Here is a 22349-nt window from a genome sequence, read left to right as displayed (position 1 = left end):
CTGCAGCCAACAAATCTGCAGCAACTGTGTGACGCAGTCAATATATGAATCTATGCCATGAAGAATTAGGGCAGTTCTGAAGGCAAGAGAAGGTCCAGCTCAGTATTAGTAAGGACCTATTAAAGTGGCCAGTGCAACATGTCCTAATAGGAGCCAACTTTGTGGCCTATAAACGTAAGATTTAAGCAGAACCCCTCTTTATCTCTGCACACACTTTGTAGCTTGTTTGTTTGTTTTTTTAAATTCATCCTTCTTGCATCTTGAACATTTAAAAATCAAAGTACAAAGCACAACAGAGAGAGAGACCCTGTGTGAAGATTTTTATACCAGAAGAAATTTTAAGCCTTAAACTTTTGGTCTGAAAACCACAATCTTACAGCAGCAGTACAGTGCAACACTAACTCTGAAGATCTCTGCTGAGAGAGACGGTCCTACGCTTTTGGCCAGCTAAACTAACCGCACAAGATACAGATAAAAATAAACTCCTCTGGGTCTCATTTATGAAACGTCCACGGCGAAAAATTCGTGCTCACAACTAAATGCGAGGCTAACAAAGTCGGCTGCAAACACTTTGTGACATAACAAGAGTATTTTCTTCAGCATGAGCTATAAACTCAAACATGGAATCTGAAAGTTTTCATGCTTTTTGCAATATCTGCACTGTGTCATCCACAAGTTTCTCTAAAAATGAGATCCCTGAAGAGGACTTGAAACGAAAGCCAAAAGGAGGAAGAAGTCAGGAGAGTTGCCCTTGTCTGGATAGAGACAGAAGATGAATGGAGGACACACTATCTGACCTCTGTAGCAGAGAGGGAGATAAAAGAGGAGAGAGAAAGGCTGCAAGGCTAAGGCCGGCTGACCGAGTGATCTGTGTCAGCTGTAAACAGACGAGGGAGAAGGCTGAGAGAAAAAGAACCTCAGAGGCGAGTAGAGAAGAAAATAATGAATGAATCAGAGATGAGAGCACACACACTGACCTCCTTGTCTCCTTTCTTTTTTCTCGTCTGGACTGAGAGAGACTCCACTTCGCTCTCAAACTGGTCCACCTGCATGTTCAGAGTGTCTATCGTATTCTGAGCAAGAAAAGACATTAAAAGTTAACATGGCAGCGGTGTGACAAAACTCAGCTGGTTATTAGACCTTTAACTAGATCGGCTCTTGAAGAAATTTATCATTAAAATCTTTAAATATTTGCTGCCATTGTAAACCTTGGATGACATTAAAAATCAACTCTTTGGCGTTTGGAATCATCGGCTGACGAAACAAACCATGTTTAGATGCAGAAGTGGCTTTTTAATAGTGGAAAAACGGGACTTTCCTTCGCTCGCTTATTAAGTAGGTTCGGATGAGTTTAAAAAAAAAAAGTTTACTCAGGCTTAACATGTAAAAAAAAACAGCAAGTATTAAACTAAAAAGCCTCATTTTGCTGTTAAGATTATAAAAGGCAAAACAAAAGGAGGAAGTGAAGTCATTGAGTGTTTAAAATGTGTCGTGCAGCATAAGTTTTTCCATAACGGAGGAATGTTTTGGCAGCCACACCTGAAAATGAGCCACAGCCATCGCTGAAGGATTCCCAAAGCATGGACTAAAATTAAATTAAGCAGGTTTATTACATTAGATTTCATTTATTCAATCAAAATTGATATTTTTGTTCATAAAATGCACAGAAAAATTTAAAAAGATTTCTGTGAACACAAAACACACTGTTGGACACCAGCCTTATTCCTCAGCCTCCTAGGAAATATACCTATAGTCTCAATTTCAAACTCCTGCATCTCATTCTTGAGTTACTGCATTTACAAACTTGTGTCCACACTGCCTGCCCACCCGGCAGGGTGACAACAATACCCCAAACAGTGTTTGACAACTGAAGGGGTAAATAAATAAATAAATAAATAAATAAATAAATAAATGCAACATTGATTTACTTCCTTTATTATAGATGGGCTAATATACATACAAGTTTAGTCCCACCATTCTGAGACTTGGGGGAAACCCCCATTAAGTCTAAGATGAAATAAACAAGTGTATAAAAACAAACCCATCAAATTTTGACATTTTTAACCTGACAAATAAGATAAATTATTAATTAACTATGTGATTCGCCGTTTTAACATCTCTGCTCAAAATCAGCCTTTTTACTCTGATGATCAGAATGACGACACATTTTATAGAGCGCCAAACACAAGTACGGTCATGTTTAGAAATGGCTGTCGATTAATGGGAGTCTGTTTTCGTTGAAAGCTGAGACGGCGTTTTGTTTTAATTTTGGTTTTAGTTCCACCTGATTTCACTTTCAGTTCCAGGTTTCGTTGCAAAAGAAAATTAAAAACAATTCGAGCAGAAAACTTCCTCATGAGAGACCCGAGCTGTGACACATGAACTGAGCCGCTGACTCAAATTAGTTTCTGCTTTTGAGAACAAGAACAGATTTCACCACGGTGTGATTCGACTCGCCTGTTCTGCTTTACAGCAGTGGTTACATTAAATGGGTGATTAGACTTACAGGATTAGAAAGTACTACTCTACACAAATTAATGTGATGCTTGACAGCATTTAGATGACACTAATCTAGAAGAAATACTACTCTTCCTGTCACAAACAAACCATTTCCCATCTTTCGTATGACAACATTTGATTATGAAGCTCACCGTTAGCCACGTGCCGACCTCCTCCTTCTCCCTCTGGGCTGGGTCCACCTTCTGTGCCAGACCGAGCCCTTCTTTAGAGTATGCTTTCGTCTTGGTTTCTCTTTCCACTACCTTGAATCGCTCCATTTGCTGCAAGTAAACAAAGAAATAAATAAGAAGCTGATCAACTTCAGTTTTCGGGGATATATTGATCTTCACAAACATCTAATTGTGCCCCCTTATTTAAACATTACTCCAACTTCAGTTCGATTTGACTTGATTATCATAAAAAAAGGTTTAATTGCAGAAAACAAAATCCTAAAAATTCAGATTTAAGGCATTTAAAACAATACAAAAATCTGCCATGCCATCATATTTTCACATAAATGTGGAGTCGGGTCAACCGTCGGCCCGAATTTTGTTTATCTTTTGTGTTTTAAGGTTAACTAAGGCAAATCATTTACAAAAATTAGGTGACTAAACAGATATGAAGAAATGCCACCGATGCATTCATCACTCAGTCTGTACACAAAATGTCATGCAGCTAATATAGAGCACAAAACTGCAGCGACTCAGATCAGCCATGAGCTAAAGAAACGCCTGCAAGTCCAGATGCAGGGCAAAACAGCACAGCTCGCTGAGGAGCTTAAATGCAGCACCTGGGCGAGTAACTGAGTCTAACTTAGAGGGTTTATCCTAGAAGCAAGAAGCTGCTGCTGTGACAGGATTGTTAGTTCAGCACTGTCACCTTATTGCAATCATCCATAAAATGTGTAGCTAAGCTGTCGAGCTCAGATAAACTGCACAGCGAGTCTTTAACATTACGCTGCTGCTACTCGGACGTTTTTAAATATCTTTGTTTGTGTTTACACCTCCAGCCACTGGATGGCGCTTCTTTATATATGCTGCTTAAATGAGTGCAGATAAAAAGGTGTGCAGCAGTGGTGACAGGTGCTGACTATTAGAGGAAAACACTTGAGACACTACAGAGATGAGACAACCAGTGGATAGATTTATGCACGTGGAGTAATGTGGTTCTTTTGTTTCATTTCACAACTTCATATGGACACAGTGCCTGAACAAATGGAAATAAATGGAGCTCTGGAACTTTAAACCAGTTTAAATACATGATCATTTGAACTAGACATGAATATTTCATTTTTAAATATGAATTATTATTGACACCCCTAATACAAACCAAAGGTTTGTTCTTATAATTTGTTGAACCCTTTTTCAGGGTTTAGAGTAATCTTCTATAAAAATGCAGGGTTCATAATTTTCCAAACACCTGTCATTATAAAGCACCACAACAGTGAAAACCATCTAAAAATGGCATTACAGTTGTACCTAATAAAGTGACCACTGAGTGTGTAGAACTGCAGAAAATGTCATTTATTCCACTGATTTCTTAAATAATCTGAACACCAACAAAAGCGTTGCTTTAATAAATGTAGTTCTTGAACTCGAGGAGCTCCTGAACGCCTCTTAGCGGCTGATAAATGGGACATATTGTGTGTGACTGAATGTTGTTAAAGTTTCTTCTCTGCCTGCAGCAGTTTCAACACCAACCCTGCATTCACGGCTCTAAACTGCAAGTTCATCTTGGTCACATTTCTGTGTAAACACCCAGTAGGTTGTGAATGATCTTTTGCTGTTGAGGCAACATGTTTCTAACAAGCTCCCTCCGCTTCCTGCAGGACTGTAATTTCAGGTCAACCAACAAAACCGCAGGAAAACTCAAAGAACGTCTAAAAGGGACCTCTGCTGAGTTGCAGAGGTCCCTCATTGTGCAGGCAGGTGGCTCACATTCAGTCCATCTCAAAAGCCCTCATCAAAGGCTCACGTGGCTCCGAGGCCTGGAGGACAGGTGTTAGATAGGGGAGCAGATGAAAATGGGCACAGCTCTTTAATCTGAGCCAGTAATCTAGGGAATAATTTTGGCAACACGTTCACACCGTTTCTGTTTGTTGTTGAGCTTCTAAAGGCGGCACCGTCTGTGTGCATTTGAAGGTGCAGTGAGAATTTTTACAGCAATAAAAAGGAACATTTAAAACATTTCAAAACGATTTTAAACAGAAATGTAAGATAAAAAAATAAACTTCTAGCTCAGCTGGCATTGTAAGCACTTGAAGGCAATGACTAATGAAAAAAAACTAAACAATCACTAAACTCAAAAAATTTGCAACTTTCCATTTCCACAAACTAACAGGCAATCTGCTATCTGGGAAAACTTTCCTTATCTTCCTCAGTTACAGCCACTGTACAGCAAACAATAAACGGACACTCTGTTAGGACTGAGCCTCGGGGAATTCTGTTTCTGGACATTGTCTCTTTTTTTTTAAGACATAAGTTTTAAGCACTCCGTAACAGCAGCCGCCTCCTCCAGCAGGAAGAGGCAAAAACAGATCAAAGTCAATTAAAACTCACTGATCCCAATCTGACTGAATATCCTTGGGATACACCACAAGCCTGATCTATAGAGAGACCATCTTGTGACTTACTGGACCCAAAGGATCCATTTCTAAAGAGCTGGTGCAGCTCGTGCTGCATTGTCCTCAATGAGAATTTTAAGCAGCATTATTCAGCAAAGACCCAGTGAAGACTGATATCTGTGATTAGGTTATAGTAATTAGTCAATTCTGCTCCATCCATCTTTTAGAAGGATAAAAATTTACTGACAGAGCTGGAAAAATATAAAAAAGCAAAAATAACTGAAAACAATGAACTGTTTTCTTTAATCCACCCCAAAAAATATAAACAGGTAAAAATAAAGCTCAACATTAATTAAAAACATGCACTGTTTTTCATTAGCTCTTAGTGGTAATATTACTGGGGCCAGATATTAGTGGATAACTGCAGGTAAATGGCTCCATAAAGACCACTAACCTTACACAACTTTCAATTATTTGGAGAAAAGAAAAAAGAAGAAAAAAAAATCCTCATAAAACTTGTTTATCTGACTTTTTTTTCCAGATTTCAAAACAAATAGTCCTCCAGAGTGTAAACAGGCCCTGGAGGACGTGTCATAATGACCTTCATCCTCAGTTTCTACTTACCGTTTCTATGAGTTTGCGGTTTTCTACTAGCTGCCTTTTGTCTTTGATCTCGTTTGATGCCACCCACGTCTTGATCTGGTCTCGAAGACGCTGAGGGACCAGAAGAAGAAGGAAAAAGAGGGGGGGACATAGCGGGAGAGGAGGGAGAAAGAGACAGAGAGAGACACAGATACATCAGTGAAGTCTGTGATAGGAGCGCAGCCTCCTCTCCAGCAGTCATGGGTGGTGAACATGTCTGCATGCAGCAAACAGGCTTGGCGTGAAGTTTGGTCCTCATGACAACACTGAACATTTCAGGCTGAGCAAGATGATATTTAATACTACAAACACACACCTTTATGTGTGGCAGGTTAAATGATTCAAGTCAGCAAACATCTCAGCCTTCACAGTCCATTTTCAGAGACGTCAGGTTAAGATCAGCAGCTTCTGTCTCACCTGCTCACTGCTGATTGGCCACAAATTAGGACCCATTCACACCTGGTGCTAAAAGGAGTCAGGAGCTGAGTAACGATAGCCCCGCCTTAAACTGAGTGACTTCACAGAAACCACAAAAAAAGAAAAGAAAATCAACTCAATCATTCCCAGAGGCCTGTCTCTCCAGAAAACCTGTGGAAAGGTCACCATGCTGTTATCTGATTTTAAAAGATAATTCTACTTTACTTCTATCTGCTTGTTTTTTTATTGTGGCAGCTGCAGCCCTATCAGTCATGCAAACTTAGAAACGAGGATATCAGGCTAACAAGTCCAAGCTGAATCAGTTTTTACAAAAATCCTTTGAAAATGTGAGTCTGACTGAAAATAAAAGCAGAAATTAGCTGTCCTTTATGCTCCCTGCATTGGGAATAGCCACCTGAACACTGGTGCCATCTAATAATGATCTCCTCCTTTCAAGAAATCTATACAAACAAAGTGGAGAGAGCAAAGGAAGTATGGCCCACAGAGTGACAACAAGAGGACAAAATACACTGAACAGTTAATTATAACCCAGAACAAGTGAAAACAGGAGGATATTCCTCTGTGCTCTTTGTGTTTTTAAGCTTCTCCTTGATTTTTGTTTGTGTGCTTGTAAGTGAAAAACTTGAAAGCATGATGAAGCGAGGAGAAGAAACAAGAGAACTAAACAAAACCCGACTGAAGAGGCCAAAAGAGCAAAGAGGTTCCAGCCAATTAGTTATTGTCCGTTTCTGGTCACTTATTGTTAAGGTAAAACAGTCATTGCTATATGTGACTGTGATGCTCTTGGTCCTGTGTTCTTGTCTTCAGCCTGGAAATGAAGCACATTTCACAGAGTGGCATTTTCCTACTTACACTGCCGAGAATAGAAAGTGAACAACATATTTTTCATGTTAAGGCACAATAAACTCAGAAATTCCATTGAAACAAAACAGGTTATGATGTGTCGCTAAGTGTGAACAGAGAATTGTTACTTTCAGATTTGATTTTCACAGTGGGCATAAAATGCTTACACAGCTTTCTCCACGCCTCCAGAAGTTATTTGAAGTTTCTGTGATTCCATTTTTTGTTGTACATTTTAGCAGCATTACAGGACTTTAACATTACCCCAGTCTGCTTAAAATACACCTCGTTAATCAGTTATCAATAAAGGGAGGGTCTGCATGGTCCAACCCTTTTGCACCATTTTGATTCAGTGATGTGAAAACTTGTGCGACCTGTGGGCGGTTCAGAAAGCAGAGTCCGTTGCAGAGGTGGAGGAGTTTCAGTGGAGGAGTCTCTTGCTCCTGCAAACGTGGTGCTGATTACAGGATGCATGATAATAAAAGCTATGAAAAAAACAACTCTAATCAGGCTCAAGTGTTTTCTGGTGGCGCCTGATGTGTTTTGAGTTGTTACAGTTTGGGGTGTATTCCCAGCTTCTTCATTCAGTAATGTCACTGAACCTGTGAATTCAACTCAAGTTAAAGGTTTGCTGACTCAGGAAGGCAAACACCTATGTCACTTTTGTTTATTTAAGAGGAAAACCAGCGTTTCAGTGCATTTTTAATAACCGAATGGCTGTTTTCCTGGTTAAAATCTGCAGACTTTAGAGACACTGTCCTGTTGATTCAAAAGATATATTGATTTGTGTCATAATATAGACTACGGAGAACCATCATTTAACAAATCTCAGGAGGTCTCGAAGGAATGACCAGATTAAAACCCTCCTTAAACACTAACTTCCCATAATCCAGCAGCTGGTTTGGTGACAATCACTGGATCTTCCAGCGTGATGTAGCACCATGACACTAAGCAAAAGTTATAACTGGCTTTCAGATAATCAAATTAACATTTTAAACCAGAAGACTGCACAGATCTTACAGCTTTTGGTCAAACTGTAGGTGAAAAACCTCTTGAAAAAACAATGGTTGCTTCCAGGAAATCTGTTTACCCTTGCTGATGACGGCTTGCACGCTGGAGGGGTTTTATTGTTCGTTTTTTAAGTTCAACATGACAATGATATGTCTTTCTTTTAATGGAGATTGCTTTTTGACTTCTCTGACTTTTTAAACTTTGGAATTATTTAAAATCAGACACATCTACCCTGAAGTTATACTGATTGAATCAGCTTTGTGGGAGCCCAGAACACCTCAAACAACCTGTCAGTGGAAAAACTTTTATTTTCTGGTTTCCTTTGTTCCTTACCTGTAGCTTTTTAATCTCTTTCTTGAGGTCTGCTTCATATTTCTCCTTCTGGTTTGTGTTGGCTGCATTGTGAAGCTGCAAAAAAAGAGAGAGACAGACTGAGACAAAGGGTCAAAGCTGAAGTGCAGCAGTGCACGCCTTCATTTTCAAAATGTACCATACTAAAAATCATCCAATCTGTTGAAAGCTTTACAGCCTGCAAGTAAAGCATGTGATCATACTCTTAAAATCACCATTATCCTGTTTAATTAGATTAGTGCTACTAACTGATTACGTAGCAAAAACATAAACCTAAGAACTAAATGGGTAATAAAGTGAGACATAAAACTAACAAAGGTCATCCAAACAAACATGAGTATTTATGAAGAACACAAGCTTCTGGAAGGTCATAAGGAAATGCAGCAACTGCCAACAGCACAATAAAAAGTGGATGTAATGAAGGGAAAAAAGGCAACTGGGATCTTTGTTAATGGGTTAATGACTTTGTGGCTCTTTATTAGCAAAGCCGATGTTCACTGTGGGCGCTGCTGTGCGCTCTGGGCAAAGCATTGTTTTAATAACGGCTGTATTCACTTTGTTTATTATAAGTCTCATGAGTATTGGACATCCTGTTGTGGTAATGGCAACCTTTATTAACTACTAAGGTTAATAAATGCAGGAGTCTGATGAAACTAATGCTGCACAGAAACATTAGCAACAAATAGCCTGAGAGGGAGAAAGTGTCCCCGCAGAGCCTGAATGATAACAGATGGAACGAGCAGTCAATAATAATTGATCACTTGGTTGGCAGAGAATCTGTGAACAATAACTTAACGATTAATATATTTTTAAGACCTTCTTACAAACATGCTTCTTGAATTCTTCTTTAAAACTGCAAACAGAATATTGTCAGGACTGAACACTGATCACAGAGAACATCACGGACCTCATGTGGAGCATTTGCACTTTTTCTGAACATTTTCTAATATTAGACATTTCTTGTTTTTTTATACCTTTGTAGACTACGCAAAATAAATACATTCAGTAAATATGGGATAGAACTTGACATTGCCTTACCCCAGATATATATTAATATGATGCATGCATGCTTTCAGATAGGCACTGATAGGTGTCCAGCCATATCAGCTTTAACTGTGGCATATGTTGGTCACGTGGGTTAAGCAAAAGGGTTTATAAAATCTATTTATTTTAAAAAAGTATGAACATATTATTTTCTGTTTAATGCGTTTTGGTAAATGGTAAAATGGTAAATGGCCTGTATTTGTATAGCGCTTTTCTAGTCCCTGTGGACCCCAAAGCGCTTTACACAACAAGTCATCCACCCATTCACACACAGGCAAGCTACATTGTAGCCACAGCCGCCCTGGGGCGCACTGACAGAGGCGAGGCTGCTGGACACTGGCGCCACCGGGCCCTCTGACCACCACCAGTAGGCAACGGGTGAAGTGTCTTACCCAAGGACACAATGACCGAGACTGTCCAAGCCGGGGCTCGAACCGGCAACCTTCCGATTACAAGGCGAACTCCCAACTCTTGAGCCGCGATTAAAATATTGGCAGATCTGTCTGCGTCTCTCTTAACTGCCTGTGAAACTGTGTTTGAGACAAAACTCCAGGTTCTCAGATTCTAGTGGACACATCTGAAGCTGTGTAACTTAGAAATGCATGTTGCTAACCTGCTGATAACTTAGCACACCACCCTCTCACTCAAATATGGTCGCACATGCTTCAAGAACCAGCATGGCAGCATCCAACATGCTATAGCGAAAGCTTCCAAATGCAGAGTACAAAACTAGTAGGTGATGTCACAGCTGTCACCTCTATATTTATTAGATACAGTCTATGACATGCAATAATATCAGCCTTCTTTTTTAAGTGGCAACTCGATTTACAGACAAAGTTACAGCAGCTAAGTTGTTTAATGCGTCTTACTGTTAGATTTTCACTTTAGCTCCTCTTCATATGAAAGTAAAGCATAAACCCAGACAATCACTGTGCCACAACACCAACTGACTGCAGCATTAAAATGCAATTATCCCTCTCATCCCTACCATGACTCCATTGCAGGATATCTTTGAGTCAAAATGAAAAAAACAGAAAGTTGCAGTCCCAATAATATGATTGTTTCTTACCTTTTGCCAAATATCCTCAAACTGCTCCACTCCCTCCGCTACTTTTTTCAGACATCGATCTATTTCACCTGGAGGAGACCAAAAAAGAGCAAAAAGTTCATATAAAGCATATGAGACATGTGTCTCCGTTCTAATTCAAAGAAGCTGTATAAGCAGGTCAAGGCCAGAACACATGACTTCCTCATCAAAGTCATTTCATAAGAGGTGGGAAGAACAGAGTATAAATAATAACGGATTCATCACGTCAGAGCATCACTGACCTCTTTTTTTAGTTAAACTGACTTGTGTTTAAACATGTATGAGATGTAGTCATTAGCACAGAATAATAAAAAGAAATGTCATGTTTGGGAAATTATTTAGTATATGAGCACTGACGCTGCAGATCATGGCTCTAGCTGTACTGGTTATTTGATTAAAACCAGAGTTTTTTCTATCATCAATATATTCCTGCTTCCAGGTTTGAGGCGTTCTGCTCAGCAAAGTGGCTCCAGCTTAAAAACAGGCCACTGGAGGGCTGTTTTTGTGTCGGGCACAAAGAGAAGCGATAAATGCACCATATAACAACAAGGCACTTAAAACTGTGGCTGGCATCTCATGAAATATGCATATTGTAAAAGGCACATTATGCTCCTGAGCAAGTGGTGGCACATATACAGCAGCTAATTCCCAATATCTTAGAAATGCAGCTCCATGAATAGCGTGTGGTGGATGTTTAAAGAGTCAGAAGCGATTAGGGAGTGACAGAAAGAGACAAACACGTCTAGATTTAGGCTCAACAGATTTACGTCTCCCTTCTGTGGTCGCGCGGATTAGCTCATGGCTATCAAATGTAAACAGGAAAATGCTTGCAGTCTAATTTTAACATTTCTGACCTGGACCACATCAGCCTAGTCATTCTGCTTTTTACATACCGCAGAGGAATGTCAATGTAAGTCCTGGAGTGGAAAATCATGATATGCTCACCCGTATCTCATCCAATTACAGCTTTATGTCATGGTTTACTTGGTCAGGGAAAATCAAAATCATCATAAATGTACAGTCCAGTCTCATAGTAGAATTTTAAATACTATTACATATTTTCTGAACCTAACCATTTATGTTTTTAAAGTTTCTAATGACAATGAACAACATAAAATATCACAGGCCAAGTGTAGAATCTGGTCCCGTGAGAGACTCAAACTGTGGGCGCTGGTATGAGTGCTGAGATTCTTCACACCACCACCAACCCCTTCAGCCTCCAGCCCCAATATTCACTTTTTCCCATTTAAAAGTGGAAAATATTCATTTAGTGTACACATGACACCAGCCAGACAAACAGCTGTGTTCAGGAAAACAAAAATAAGGATGGGAAAATTTGTTTCCAGAAACAAAAATCAGCAGATAAAGGGTGTGACTAGTTCACAGACTGTACTAAAATGCATGCACATGTGAAGTGAGGGAAAAAGGTCTGCCAAAAACCACCACGCCTCCTAAACAGATATTCCCAACTTGTCATGTTTCACATGTATTTCCAGCAGCACCATGAACACACCATGATGCTCATTTGGTAAAGCGGTAGTTTGTACACAGCCATTGAGGTTTCAAAATGCAGAGTACAGAAACCAGCGGATGACATGACAGTGACAACCATGTTTTATGGACAGTGTTTGATCTCGGTACTCTCTGTGTCGGTTAAATTCTTTGCATAGATCTGCAAAACAGGGCGACTGTAAATAAGGCAGATGATAAAGCAGGTTATGCACTGGGCATGTAATCTTGATAGGTTACTACTGCATGAGTGTGTAGCATCCTCATTTTTTCTGCCCGTCAACTGTGACATCTGATTTCTAAAACCCAAGGCAGAGATGGAAAATGCTCAGCTTTAAGAAAGAAAATGAGATTTCACAAGCAAGGGTGATGACTTGGAGTCTCTAGGAGCCAGCTTGCAACTTTAGCTTTTTACCTTCATGGTATTTTCAGAGTTATAGACCCAAAATACATAAGAATGGAGGTGAAATTTGTCCAGTCCCAAGCCCAGATACACATGAGTGGTCGCTTGAGAGAAAGCACCCAGCACCGCCAAATCAAACATCCAGGGAGCCACCGAAAGTACCTTCCTCCTATTCTCCCTCGTGTTTTTGATCCTTCATAAGCTCATAAGTACAGGGCATATCAGCGTGAAATTTTGCAAGCTAAAAATATGTTTACACTAACTCCAAATGCTACAATCACATTTTTGTTTAGCAGGATCTTTTACTATAACCAGCTTGGGACATATCAATATTATGGAAAATAGCAGATTTCCATCAGCACGGCTGCATGTTTAACCCAGGATATGAATGGAGCTCTGTGCTGGGTCCACCCCACCTCTCGCCCTACGACAGCTGGAAAAGGCTCAGGCACACCCACCACCCTGAACTAAATAAACAACAACTGCACTAATTTAATGTCTATGATGCAGAGTAACAGAAATAAGCACTGGTACCGTGGATGTTTGATCTGTTTTCTGATAAGTCACAAGAGAAAACTATGACAGGTCTCCTTTCTCCTACATTTTTATACCAGACTGACATTGTAGCCGTAACTGCCTGAGAAATGAGTCAAAATGATTGTATAAGAGTGATGTTTAAATATTTAAAAATTCCATAATTTTGACATATTTTCATAGTACGAAAGTAACATTTTGATTTCATACCCTTGTATTTCTAATCTCTTAAATACATCAGACTTTTATTTGATCCACTGTGTGTTTGCTAATGAAGATAACAGGAGTGATGAGGAAATAAGCAGCAACCAGTGAGGTCGAGAGAAACCCGCTGCTGTAGCCAAGTTGTGTGAACAAACTCCAGCTTGAGTCTGGCCTTAAACAGCCTTGATGTTAAGATACTGCCGTGGCTGTGTTATTTTTAGATGAAAGTCTACCTCCTCTGTAATAATACATTACAATTTGACAGAGCCGGGGCCGTGCTGGTGCTTGATCTTTTTTTTACTCATGACAACATTTTAGGGGGATACGTATATGGGTTTTTGTTTTTAATGTGACAGCTGTTCAACCGGAGAACTCACGGGAATATCATGTGATAGGATGAGTGATGCTGAATCCTGTCAAAAAAGTGTTTTTTAGCCTGCGGCGACAAGCGTCGGCTGGAGAAACCCATCAAAGTTAAAGACATCGACGGGGAGGAGAAAAAAGCCTCGAGGTTTTTTGGTATTCACACAAAGGTCTGGGTTCAGGTTACAAGACTTGTTGTGGTGAGTGTCAGAATTTTATCCCAGCATTATCATCCAAGAGCTGTGAGTGTGGTAGTACTTGTTTAAATTTTCAAAATAAAAGTACAGAACAAAGAGCTTGACACATGCTCTAGTTTCTGTGAAAGTGTGTCAGAGCAGTGAGCAGACTTTTGCACAGATGTCTGCCGGCGTGCACGGATGCAATGTCACCCTGTGCACAAAAACAGGTAGAAACATTTTCACTAAACCAAAACAGGAAATGCAAAGAGACAGAAAAATTTACGAGGGAAATAAAAATGATTATACTGTGTGTATACACAGTTCAGTCAAAAATTTAACGACAGCACTTTGACCCTGCATGTCAACATCAAGCCTGAAAATTTCCTTGCACACCAAAGTCAGTTCCAGGATCCAGAAAAAATATCTATTACAGATTAGTTTGTGATTTTCTTCTAAAACATCAAAACAGCGTCTCCAATAATGCCTTATTTCAGTTTCTATGGTTATTTACGAAGATTTGATGCAAAATGGATTTCTGACTCCAGATCCAAATCTTAAATACATAAAAATTCACAAAATTTGTTATTTTTATTTATTCAAATAACAAACCTTCCACACAACCTTCCTGGTGGAGGAAAAAATAGATAAAATATGCAGTCAGGAAGGATGTGGAACTTTTAAAACAACGCCGTTCACCCCAAAATCAAATTTACATATCTTCCCTCTGGCTTGTATTGTAATTTATCCATTCAAATTACTTGGATGCGAGTTACCAAGCTTTGAATATATCAGCTGTAGAAATGCCTGCCTTCCTTTGAATAGAATCAAAATAGATGGCACTTAGCTTTAAAAAAAACAAAACAAAACCTTTGAGGTGAAAATAAATCATCATGACCTGGTTATTCAGAAAACTCCACAAGTTTCATGTAGGAACCTTCTTCTACCTGCAGTCGCCAAAATAAAAAGCTGTCTGCCAACAAGCTTACATGGCAGTTCACGCTATCAGTGTTTACACCTTGGCAAAATCTCATCGCTGATGGATACACACTTCCTCCTGCAAAGTAATAATGTGCATAAATGTAATTTTGAACTGTCTTTTTAAATTTCAACTCTGCCCAAGACAAACTTGTACAGGCCGAATTAACTGTGAGAAACCTCGGCAGCTTTATAAAATGATCCACTAAGGATCTTTCTATCCTATCCTGCTCATTCTGTTACATCTAATAGACAGAGACAGCAGGTAGAGAACAGTTCCTACATGAAACTGCTCACAACAGGTTTTGTTTTCTGAGTAACTGGGTTGTGAGTTTCTCATATTAATTTTTTGGCACACTGAACTAACACCAAAAAGCTAAGCACCATCTAGTTTGATTTTATTTAAAAAGAAGTGTTGGTAACTCGCATCAAAAATCCTTTGAATTTTTACCCAGTGACTCTGTTTCTTACCCACGAACTCCTCTTGAGTAGATCTGGATAACTCACAGATCAAAATATTACCTTTTTATCTTATGTGCAGATTTTTGCTCCCAGGAATACATGTCAAATATAAGTACCTATCAACGTAATGGTACATATATAAGAGAAAATAAAGTAAAGCAGAGTGAAACCCTATTTAAGAAGATCGATAGCAATGTGCTTGAAGGTTTTCTGTCCTTATCATCAAGTTATGTTTGGAATTCATGTTCAGATTGCACAAACTCAACAGAAAATGTGCATTCACACTTCAAAGAGACCCGACTTTGTAAAGTGGTTAGTTCTGATGTACAGTGGAGGGCAATCTGAAACTGTCAGGCCATCTGATTTAAGCAGGCAAACCCATAAAAAGCACCTGAGAGGAGAATGAGCTATGTAGGTAATTTTACTGGAGGGCAGGAAAGAATCCAGTCTGACTCCAGACTAAAGAAACAGAAAGAAGCTAAAATGGCAAACTTTGGCAAAATGTAGCAGTCTTTGCAAACAAAGCAAATGGCCTAGATCTTGGTTCCACTTACCTCTTACCCGTGACTTCAGTGGAAATTTCAGAATCAGGCACAGACTGATTCATGTTCTACACAGTTCTTACAAGTTCATAGAAATTTCTGTTCAATTAGAACCAAATATTTGAGTTGATGATTGTAATTTTTATACAGTTGTTGTAATTTGTGTTTTAACTATTTTTTTAAAGGATGTTTTATTACAAAACAAAACATCCATCAAAAAATTGTCCTCTGTTTTTTTCAGGCTACTTAAATTTATTTTGGGCTATCAAAAACTGAAGAGTGTCTGCCCGAAGGGCTACCAGGGATTTTGAAACTTTGCGAGCCCTGTGCACATTAAACCAATCATCTGATGCTCCCGTACGTATTTTCTTCTGTACTTTTATTTGACACAGAACAAAGCAGGTAAATCTCCCACACTTTAGTTAAAGTTAGAAAACCAAAACCAGATTTGTTTTAGCTTGCATGTGAAGCCAAACATTTCTAACCTGGCAGGATGAACGCTTACGTAACTCCACAAACAAGCTGCTTGTGAACACATGTGACTTTTGTTTACAAGCCCTGGCTCTCTTTTAAACAAGCACTGTGACGTAATTAAGGAAATAAACCAAAGAAAATTTTCCACTTTTGGTCGCAAAACAAACTGCTTGCCAACGAAGCAGGTATAGGTGTGCTCGTGCACTATTTATCTTTTTCCGGTCAGAGTGACACATGGGCGGAGTTTATCACAGACAAAACATCAGGGGACTTTCCAACAGCAACACACATAACACAAACTCTTCATTGAGATCAAATGAGATCTTTATTGTAATTTGTGGTTAACCTAATCCACCTGGCACCTGATCATCTCACTAATGCCCTTTTACACATGCACATGCATGCACACACACACACACACACACACACACACTCAGGCAGAAATCTCACCTTGGAGTTTCCTTTTATCGGCCATGACTGATGACTAGGATGATGTCTTCATGCCTTCTTTCACTGCAGGGGAAAAAACAGGAGTCTGCATTAATAAATCCCAGGATAGGTGTCACAGAGAAAGACTAAGAATATAAAAATGAAAGGAAACAGGATGCAGAGCGATGATGACTTGTGGAAAGATGGATGGATTGAGGACAGAGGGAGAAATGTGGACACAACTGTCCTCATTAGCTGCTAAAACTCAGTTTGGTTCTCCAGTGAGAACCTTTGGTGAGGAAGCTTCTTTAAAGGAAGCAAAAGTCGAAATGTTTCTGTGGGTGAACCTGTGGAAGGATCATTAAAAGTTCCCAGTGCCTTTGTTTGTGATTTTTGAGGGTGTCTCACCCAGTGACTGAGGTGTTTACTTACATCTGGCTCTGGCTCTATGCTGTTGTAATTATGACTACTGTACAGGTCTCCAGCTGGGAAGCATCACTCCAATCCTGACTCAAAAAGCTGGATTGAGTATCAGTAAAAATGTGCCAATCTATTCAATTCAGTTCTATGTTGCTCTGCGTTTGCCTCACCATGTGTCAGCAGCAGTGCACCAGTTGTTAGCACGAGAGCAAAAGGAGCACGGAGGAAGCTGCAAGCAAAGTGTCGGCAGTCTCGAGGTATTTCACACCTGTGATGCCAACAGCTTCTCTTTGTATGTTTGTAATAGTTTGTGACTTTACTGTAAATTGTGGTTCTCTTTCTTCTTATGTTGCTCTGCTGAAAAACTGTGTTTTTGTTGGCAGCACACTGAATTCCCACCACTTTTCTGCAGCTGAAAATCAAAAAAAGCAACAACAAAGTTGACAGCCGCCATTCCAGGGCAGACCTTTTGATTCAATCTGACTCAGCAGTGATACCTAACACTGCTGCGCTGAGCAGATCAGATAGAGGTGAGCAGGTACGACAGGTATGGCAGAAAAGCCGTTTATGAATATAAGTGGCTTCATCAAAAGCTTGCTTTGAGCACGTGGCCTCCAAGGTTTTCATAGCAGAGAGACACCAAAGTCATTCCTCACATTTCTTCTTCTTAAACTCAACTGATGACAACTTCATTAAAACATACAGCGATTAAAACAAAAATCTAATATTTCCAATAATAAGAGCCTAATTTCAATCACAGTTAGATAAAACAATTAGTTTTATAATGAACGGTTGCTACAAAGCTCTCGTTTTATCTTATATTATGAACCAAAGGCACCCATTGCCTTCACAGCAATGCTGTAAACAGCGGATCATCCAGTCCCCACCGCCTCCACCTCTGAAATAAATTAAATTAAATAAATAAATAATACAGATTACAATTACTGGAAAAACTAAACCATAAGATGTGGACTTTTGCCATAACCGAGCAGCCCTAAAGTACTTCTGCATGCAGTTACAGTTGCAGGTGGCCTGTGTAGATAAAAATGTTTGGAAAGTAGAGCTCATCAGTCAGCACAAGAATAAATATAATACCAGCTGCAGGCCTTCAGAGACAGTTTACTGTAAATATAAACCTGGCATTAAGGTATTTTGTAATTTCATACTGTCATAGTACTATGGAAGGTCATTTAGGGTTCCAGGTGATTCGAGATACAACTGACTGCAGATAAATGATCTCAATGCCTCCAGGTGGATTGCACTTACTTGAAATGCCAATACAATGTAATTACTGCACATTTGTTTTTATGAATTTCTTTTTCTTTCTGTCAGATAAATACAATCTTAATCAGCTCAGTACTGATGTTTTATTCATGCTGTGGGATCATAATTTAACTCTACTTCTGCCCCTTGATAACATAATATTGTGTGAGAACCTGTTTTGACTCCAGCTGCACTAAAACACTAAAAGCAACTCAAAGCATAATGCAAGAACAGAGGTCTGATTAAGAACATCATCTCAGTGCCTCGCTCTGGTTACATACACTAACAATTAAGTTTGCTTTAAGGGTTTATATATGACAAAGTCATTAAGTCAACCGTCAGTAATTAAAGGCATTTATATACATTCACAAGTGAGTGAACAGTGAGCGAGTTTCTTTAAGCTCATTAAAGCAATCATCACCATCATTGTTTGTTAATATCGGCAGGGGGAAAATGCAATCAGCGAGAACTAATTTGACTGCAAATTGGCACAAGCCAGAGGAGCACTTAATCAGCTGCAGAAGTTCAGATTTGATACCCAATCTGTCGATGAAGGACGAGCATTATGTGCTATTATTCATCATTACTGATCGCACAACAGGTCAGCCTCATGGTCACTACCGAAACAATGCTGTTTTTTGTTAGGGATTCACCAGCACCAGTGGCCAGTGTTTACATAACAGTTTCATTAGATGGCTCAGTGTTCAATGATTTATCGTTATGCCGATTTATTTTTGTCCCTGCAAAACAACCAACGGTCCTGTCCATGAGCTCTCCTCATGTAACTTCTCCTGGCATCTCCACACGGTCGGATATCCCCGTGCTGGTACTGTTCCCAGATCGCCAAAACTAATGTCCCAGGTTCAACACTGCCAGTGACCAAGCTCATTGTTGTGATGTCATAGTTTTGCAACAGAGACACCATCACACCACATACCAAACCGCAACTCCATAACTGTAACTACAAACACAATTTAAACCTAAATGCCTGCTTTCTCTGACTTTTGTGGACACTAGCAGATTATTTTTCCACATCTCAAAACTATGACATTATAGCAATATGATTGATCATTTGCAATGTTAAACCTGGACAAATATAGTCCATGTTATATAGTCAGGAACAGCACCAACACGGGAACATCAGACACAGCAAAGCTTCCTGTGATGCCGTGTCTCGCTGGAGGAGCTGGACAACCTGCACACACCTGAATGGGTTGCAGGTACTGCCTCATGCCACCAGCAGGAACAAAGACCCTAAAAAGTTGGGAGGGCTAAGCAGAGAGCAATGGTCTGCCATCAACACCTGCTTAAACCATTCCCTTTTTGGGGGTCGTCTTGTTGTTGATGCCCCAGTGCACCTGTTGTCACTTAGATTTGTACTAAAGCAGCTGAAATGGATTCCTGGTGGTTTATGCTTCCTAATCGGACGGACTGACATTATTGAAGTTTAACTTACTTTATGTAAAACCGGGCTGATCAAGTTTTCCCTCGATTTTATAAGCAGCCAGCGAGAACAATAATGTCTTCGATGCTGATTGTAAATTTTCTGGATTTATTAATTAATTATTATAAGCCAATCGATAGACAACTGTAAGTCTGAGATATTGGAACCATTTAAACACTAAGGTAACACAATGAGTCAAACTCCAAGAGCCAAAAATGTTATAATTATGATAATAAATGTTTAGCCTTGGAGTGAAACAGAAAACAAATAAATTTCTTTTCTATTTTCTAGCAGGTTAAGAAGCCAAAACCTTATGATAAGCAGCATAATCGAAAAAAGCCACACACAGATGAATATAGATCCTGAAATATTTAAATTCTAACTTCAAAGACATAAGAGCTGCTTCGTTGATTGGACACCCATCAAATTGAGAAGATGATCCTCATGCCTCAGAAAGCGACCAAAGTACACTTAACAAAGTCAAGTAAGGACAGGCGGTGCAGACATGTTATTAATGAGCAGCCTGAGGTGAGGCTGAGAAGATGCTGTGTCAGCTTTAAGGCGCAAACTAGCAGCACGCCACTTGTCAGGTTCAGACACGGGCCATTAAAGAAAGGCATATGTGACGACGCTGGCACCGCTACTGCTTGTGATGCTCTTTTGACACATAAGCTGAGTGAAATTAAGAGCTACAGAAAAAAAACATTTATATTTTTATTTGTGTTGCAGGAAGTGTGTCCAAGACAAGAAGTGAAGGCTCTTGTTGCAGCAGGTTTTACCCCTGTTCTTAAAATGCAAATTAGGAGGAGATGAACATTTAATCACAATCAAAAACAAAAATGGCTCCTTTGCATTGGATCTTGTTTCAATTTACTTTTTAAAGGTGCACCACACAAGATTTTTTTCTCTTTGCATGTTTCTCTGTTTGTGGAGTACCATCTGACACCTTTTACTGTTCTGTCAGGTAGGTAGCATGCATTCTTCTAACTCTTTGGTTAATGATGATTAGCAAATGTTCCCTGGCAGTAGCATTGCATGGTAAAAATGCATGCAGCCTACCTTTTTCCATTTTCAGTAGGCTTCAAACACCTTGCCTGTGGCTATCTGCTGATACAGGGTACTGATCCAGTAGCAGAGTTATATTAATAAGCTCCATCTCAGAGGAAGAGACTGCAAGTCATTCTTTTTGTTCAAGACAACAGCTGAAGTGAAAAAATTCTAATTGAGTTGAGCCGCTTTATGTTACCCTACGTGTAATAAAAGCTTTCTAGCCATTGTGCAACCAAACCAACATCACTCTAGTTTCAACATCATATAATGACCAAACATAAGAGTGAAAGATTGAAGCCAATGCATCAACTCAGCTGAACTTTTCAGTCACATCAGCTTACTTGAACCACAGTCTGCAGTTAAATAAAAAAGGTTTTGCAAACATACAAAGAAAAGCTGCGGTGTACCAGCCATGAAACACCCCCGAACTGCTGCTGCTGCTTTGTTAGCCTCCTCCATGCTACGTAAGCTCTGTCACTAGCAGCTACTGTCATGCACTGAAGTAAATACAGAACCACACAGAACTGAAGTGAATGCATCAGCCATCACTGACATCAGATCCAGCTGTTATAGTCAGGATCAAATCAATACCCAGTCGGCCCATCCCTAACTCCAACCCCACCAACTGGTGATCGTTCTACTAATCTGGAGATCCACCGCAAGCTGAAGCATCGCTAATCAGAACCGGAAGCAAGTGAACAACTGGTGCTCCTACTCTGAGCTCACAGAGGCTATAGAGCAGAACACGATCAACCGCTACCAGCTGCAGTCCAAGTCCATCCACGGGATGAGGAACTCATTGAAGAGGCAGCCAATATCACTATTTATTGTCTCAAAGGACACATTAGTAATCAACTGACATGACTTTTTCATGGACGATACAGATAATTAACAACCAAGACTGACCACCAGTATTTGGTACATTATTACATTTGCAGTACAAAACATAAAAACTTTGCAGTCAATATTTGGATATCTGGAAAATGTAAAAAAAAACATGGTAATGATAAATGGCCTGTATTTATATAGCGCTTGTAAAATGTTTTTAAAGATGGCTGTCTATGGTTACCACATGATGATAGAAGACTTCTTACAGCTGTTTTAACCTTCTGCAATGACAGCCTATAACATAACCTATGCTGACGCGCCTGCAGGCATTCATGCTTGTGTGTGGTGCATTACACGTTAATTACCTTGTGGTTGTGTCCTGGTATTTTAGATGCAGTGCCAGCCTTGATAGAAAAGAATGCTGGGACTTTTGTGATGTTTTTTTTTTTCTACAGGCAAACATATTTGACCCTCAACTTTTTCAACTTCTTTGTACATTCCCTCACATCCCTCCCTCTTGAAACTGCTGACATCTGAGAGTCCTTACATTGAGGCTATGATTATTATAATCTCGCCGATTTATTTAAAAACTGCAACACAAAAGTAGCTGAAATGCAAAGGAGGAGTCCAAGGTACTGAACAGGCCAATTACAGTAGCTGTGGGCTGTGTCAACATGATATGTAATTATGTTTCTAAGTAGGTGCACATATAGGTTATAGAGGTCTCTGCAGCATAGGTTTACTACAGATGTACTGATCCCTAGTTACAAGGGAGAAATCTATGGATTCACAAAG

At 39.6% G+C, this 22349-nt stretch overlaps 1 protein-coding gene across 2 annotated transcripts in view; it reads right to left on the bottom strand.

Moving 5' to 3' along the window:
- The window catches only part of cnot3b (CCR4-NOT transcription complex, subunit 3b), a 42208-nt gene that overhangs the window by 18036 nt on the left and 1823 nt on the right, over positions 1 to 22349 (bottom strand). Inside the window, exons 2-7 of one of the 2 annotated variants that reach the window (XM_040022981.1) lie at positions 16571 to 16633; positions 10458 to 10525; positions 8327 to 8401; positions 5687 to 5776; positions 2652 to 2780; positions 978 to 1073 (exon numbers count right to left, since the gene is read on the bottom strand). In XM_040022981.1, coding sequence (XP_039878915.1) covers positions 978 to 1073; positions 2652 to 2780; positions 5687 to 5776; positions 8327 to 8401; positions 10458 to 10525; positions 16571 to 16595 — 483 coding nt within the window. In that variant the 5' untranslated portion in view covers positions 16596 to 16633. Of the gene's footprint in view, positions 1 to 977; positions 1074 to 2651; positions 2781 to 5686; positions 5777 to 6020; positions 8298 to 8326; positions 8402 to 10457; positions 10526 to 16570; positions 16634 to 22349 lie in introns of those variants that run through there. The other variant, XM_040022982.1, reaches the window with a different exon arrangement.

This window comes from Simochromis diagramma, unplaced genomic scaffold, assembly GCF_900408965.1.
Source record: "Simochromis diagramma unplaced genomic scaffold, fSimDia1.1 OVJJ01000307.1, whole genome shotgun sequence".
In the NCBI taxonomy this organism is placed as follows: domain Eukaryota; kingdom Metazoa; phylum Chordata; class Actinopteri; order Cichliformes; family Cichlidae; genus Simochromis; species Simochromis diagramma.
This window is presented reverse-complemented; position numbering and strand designations above follow the sequence as displayed.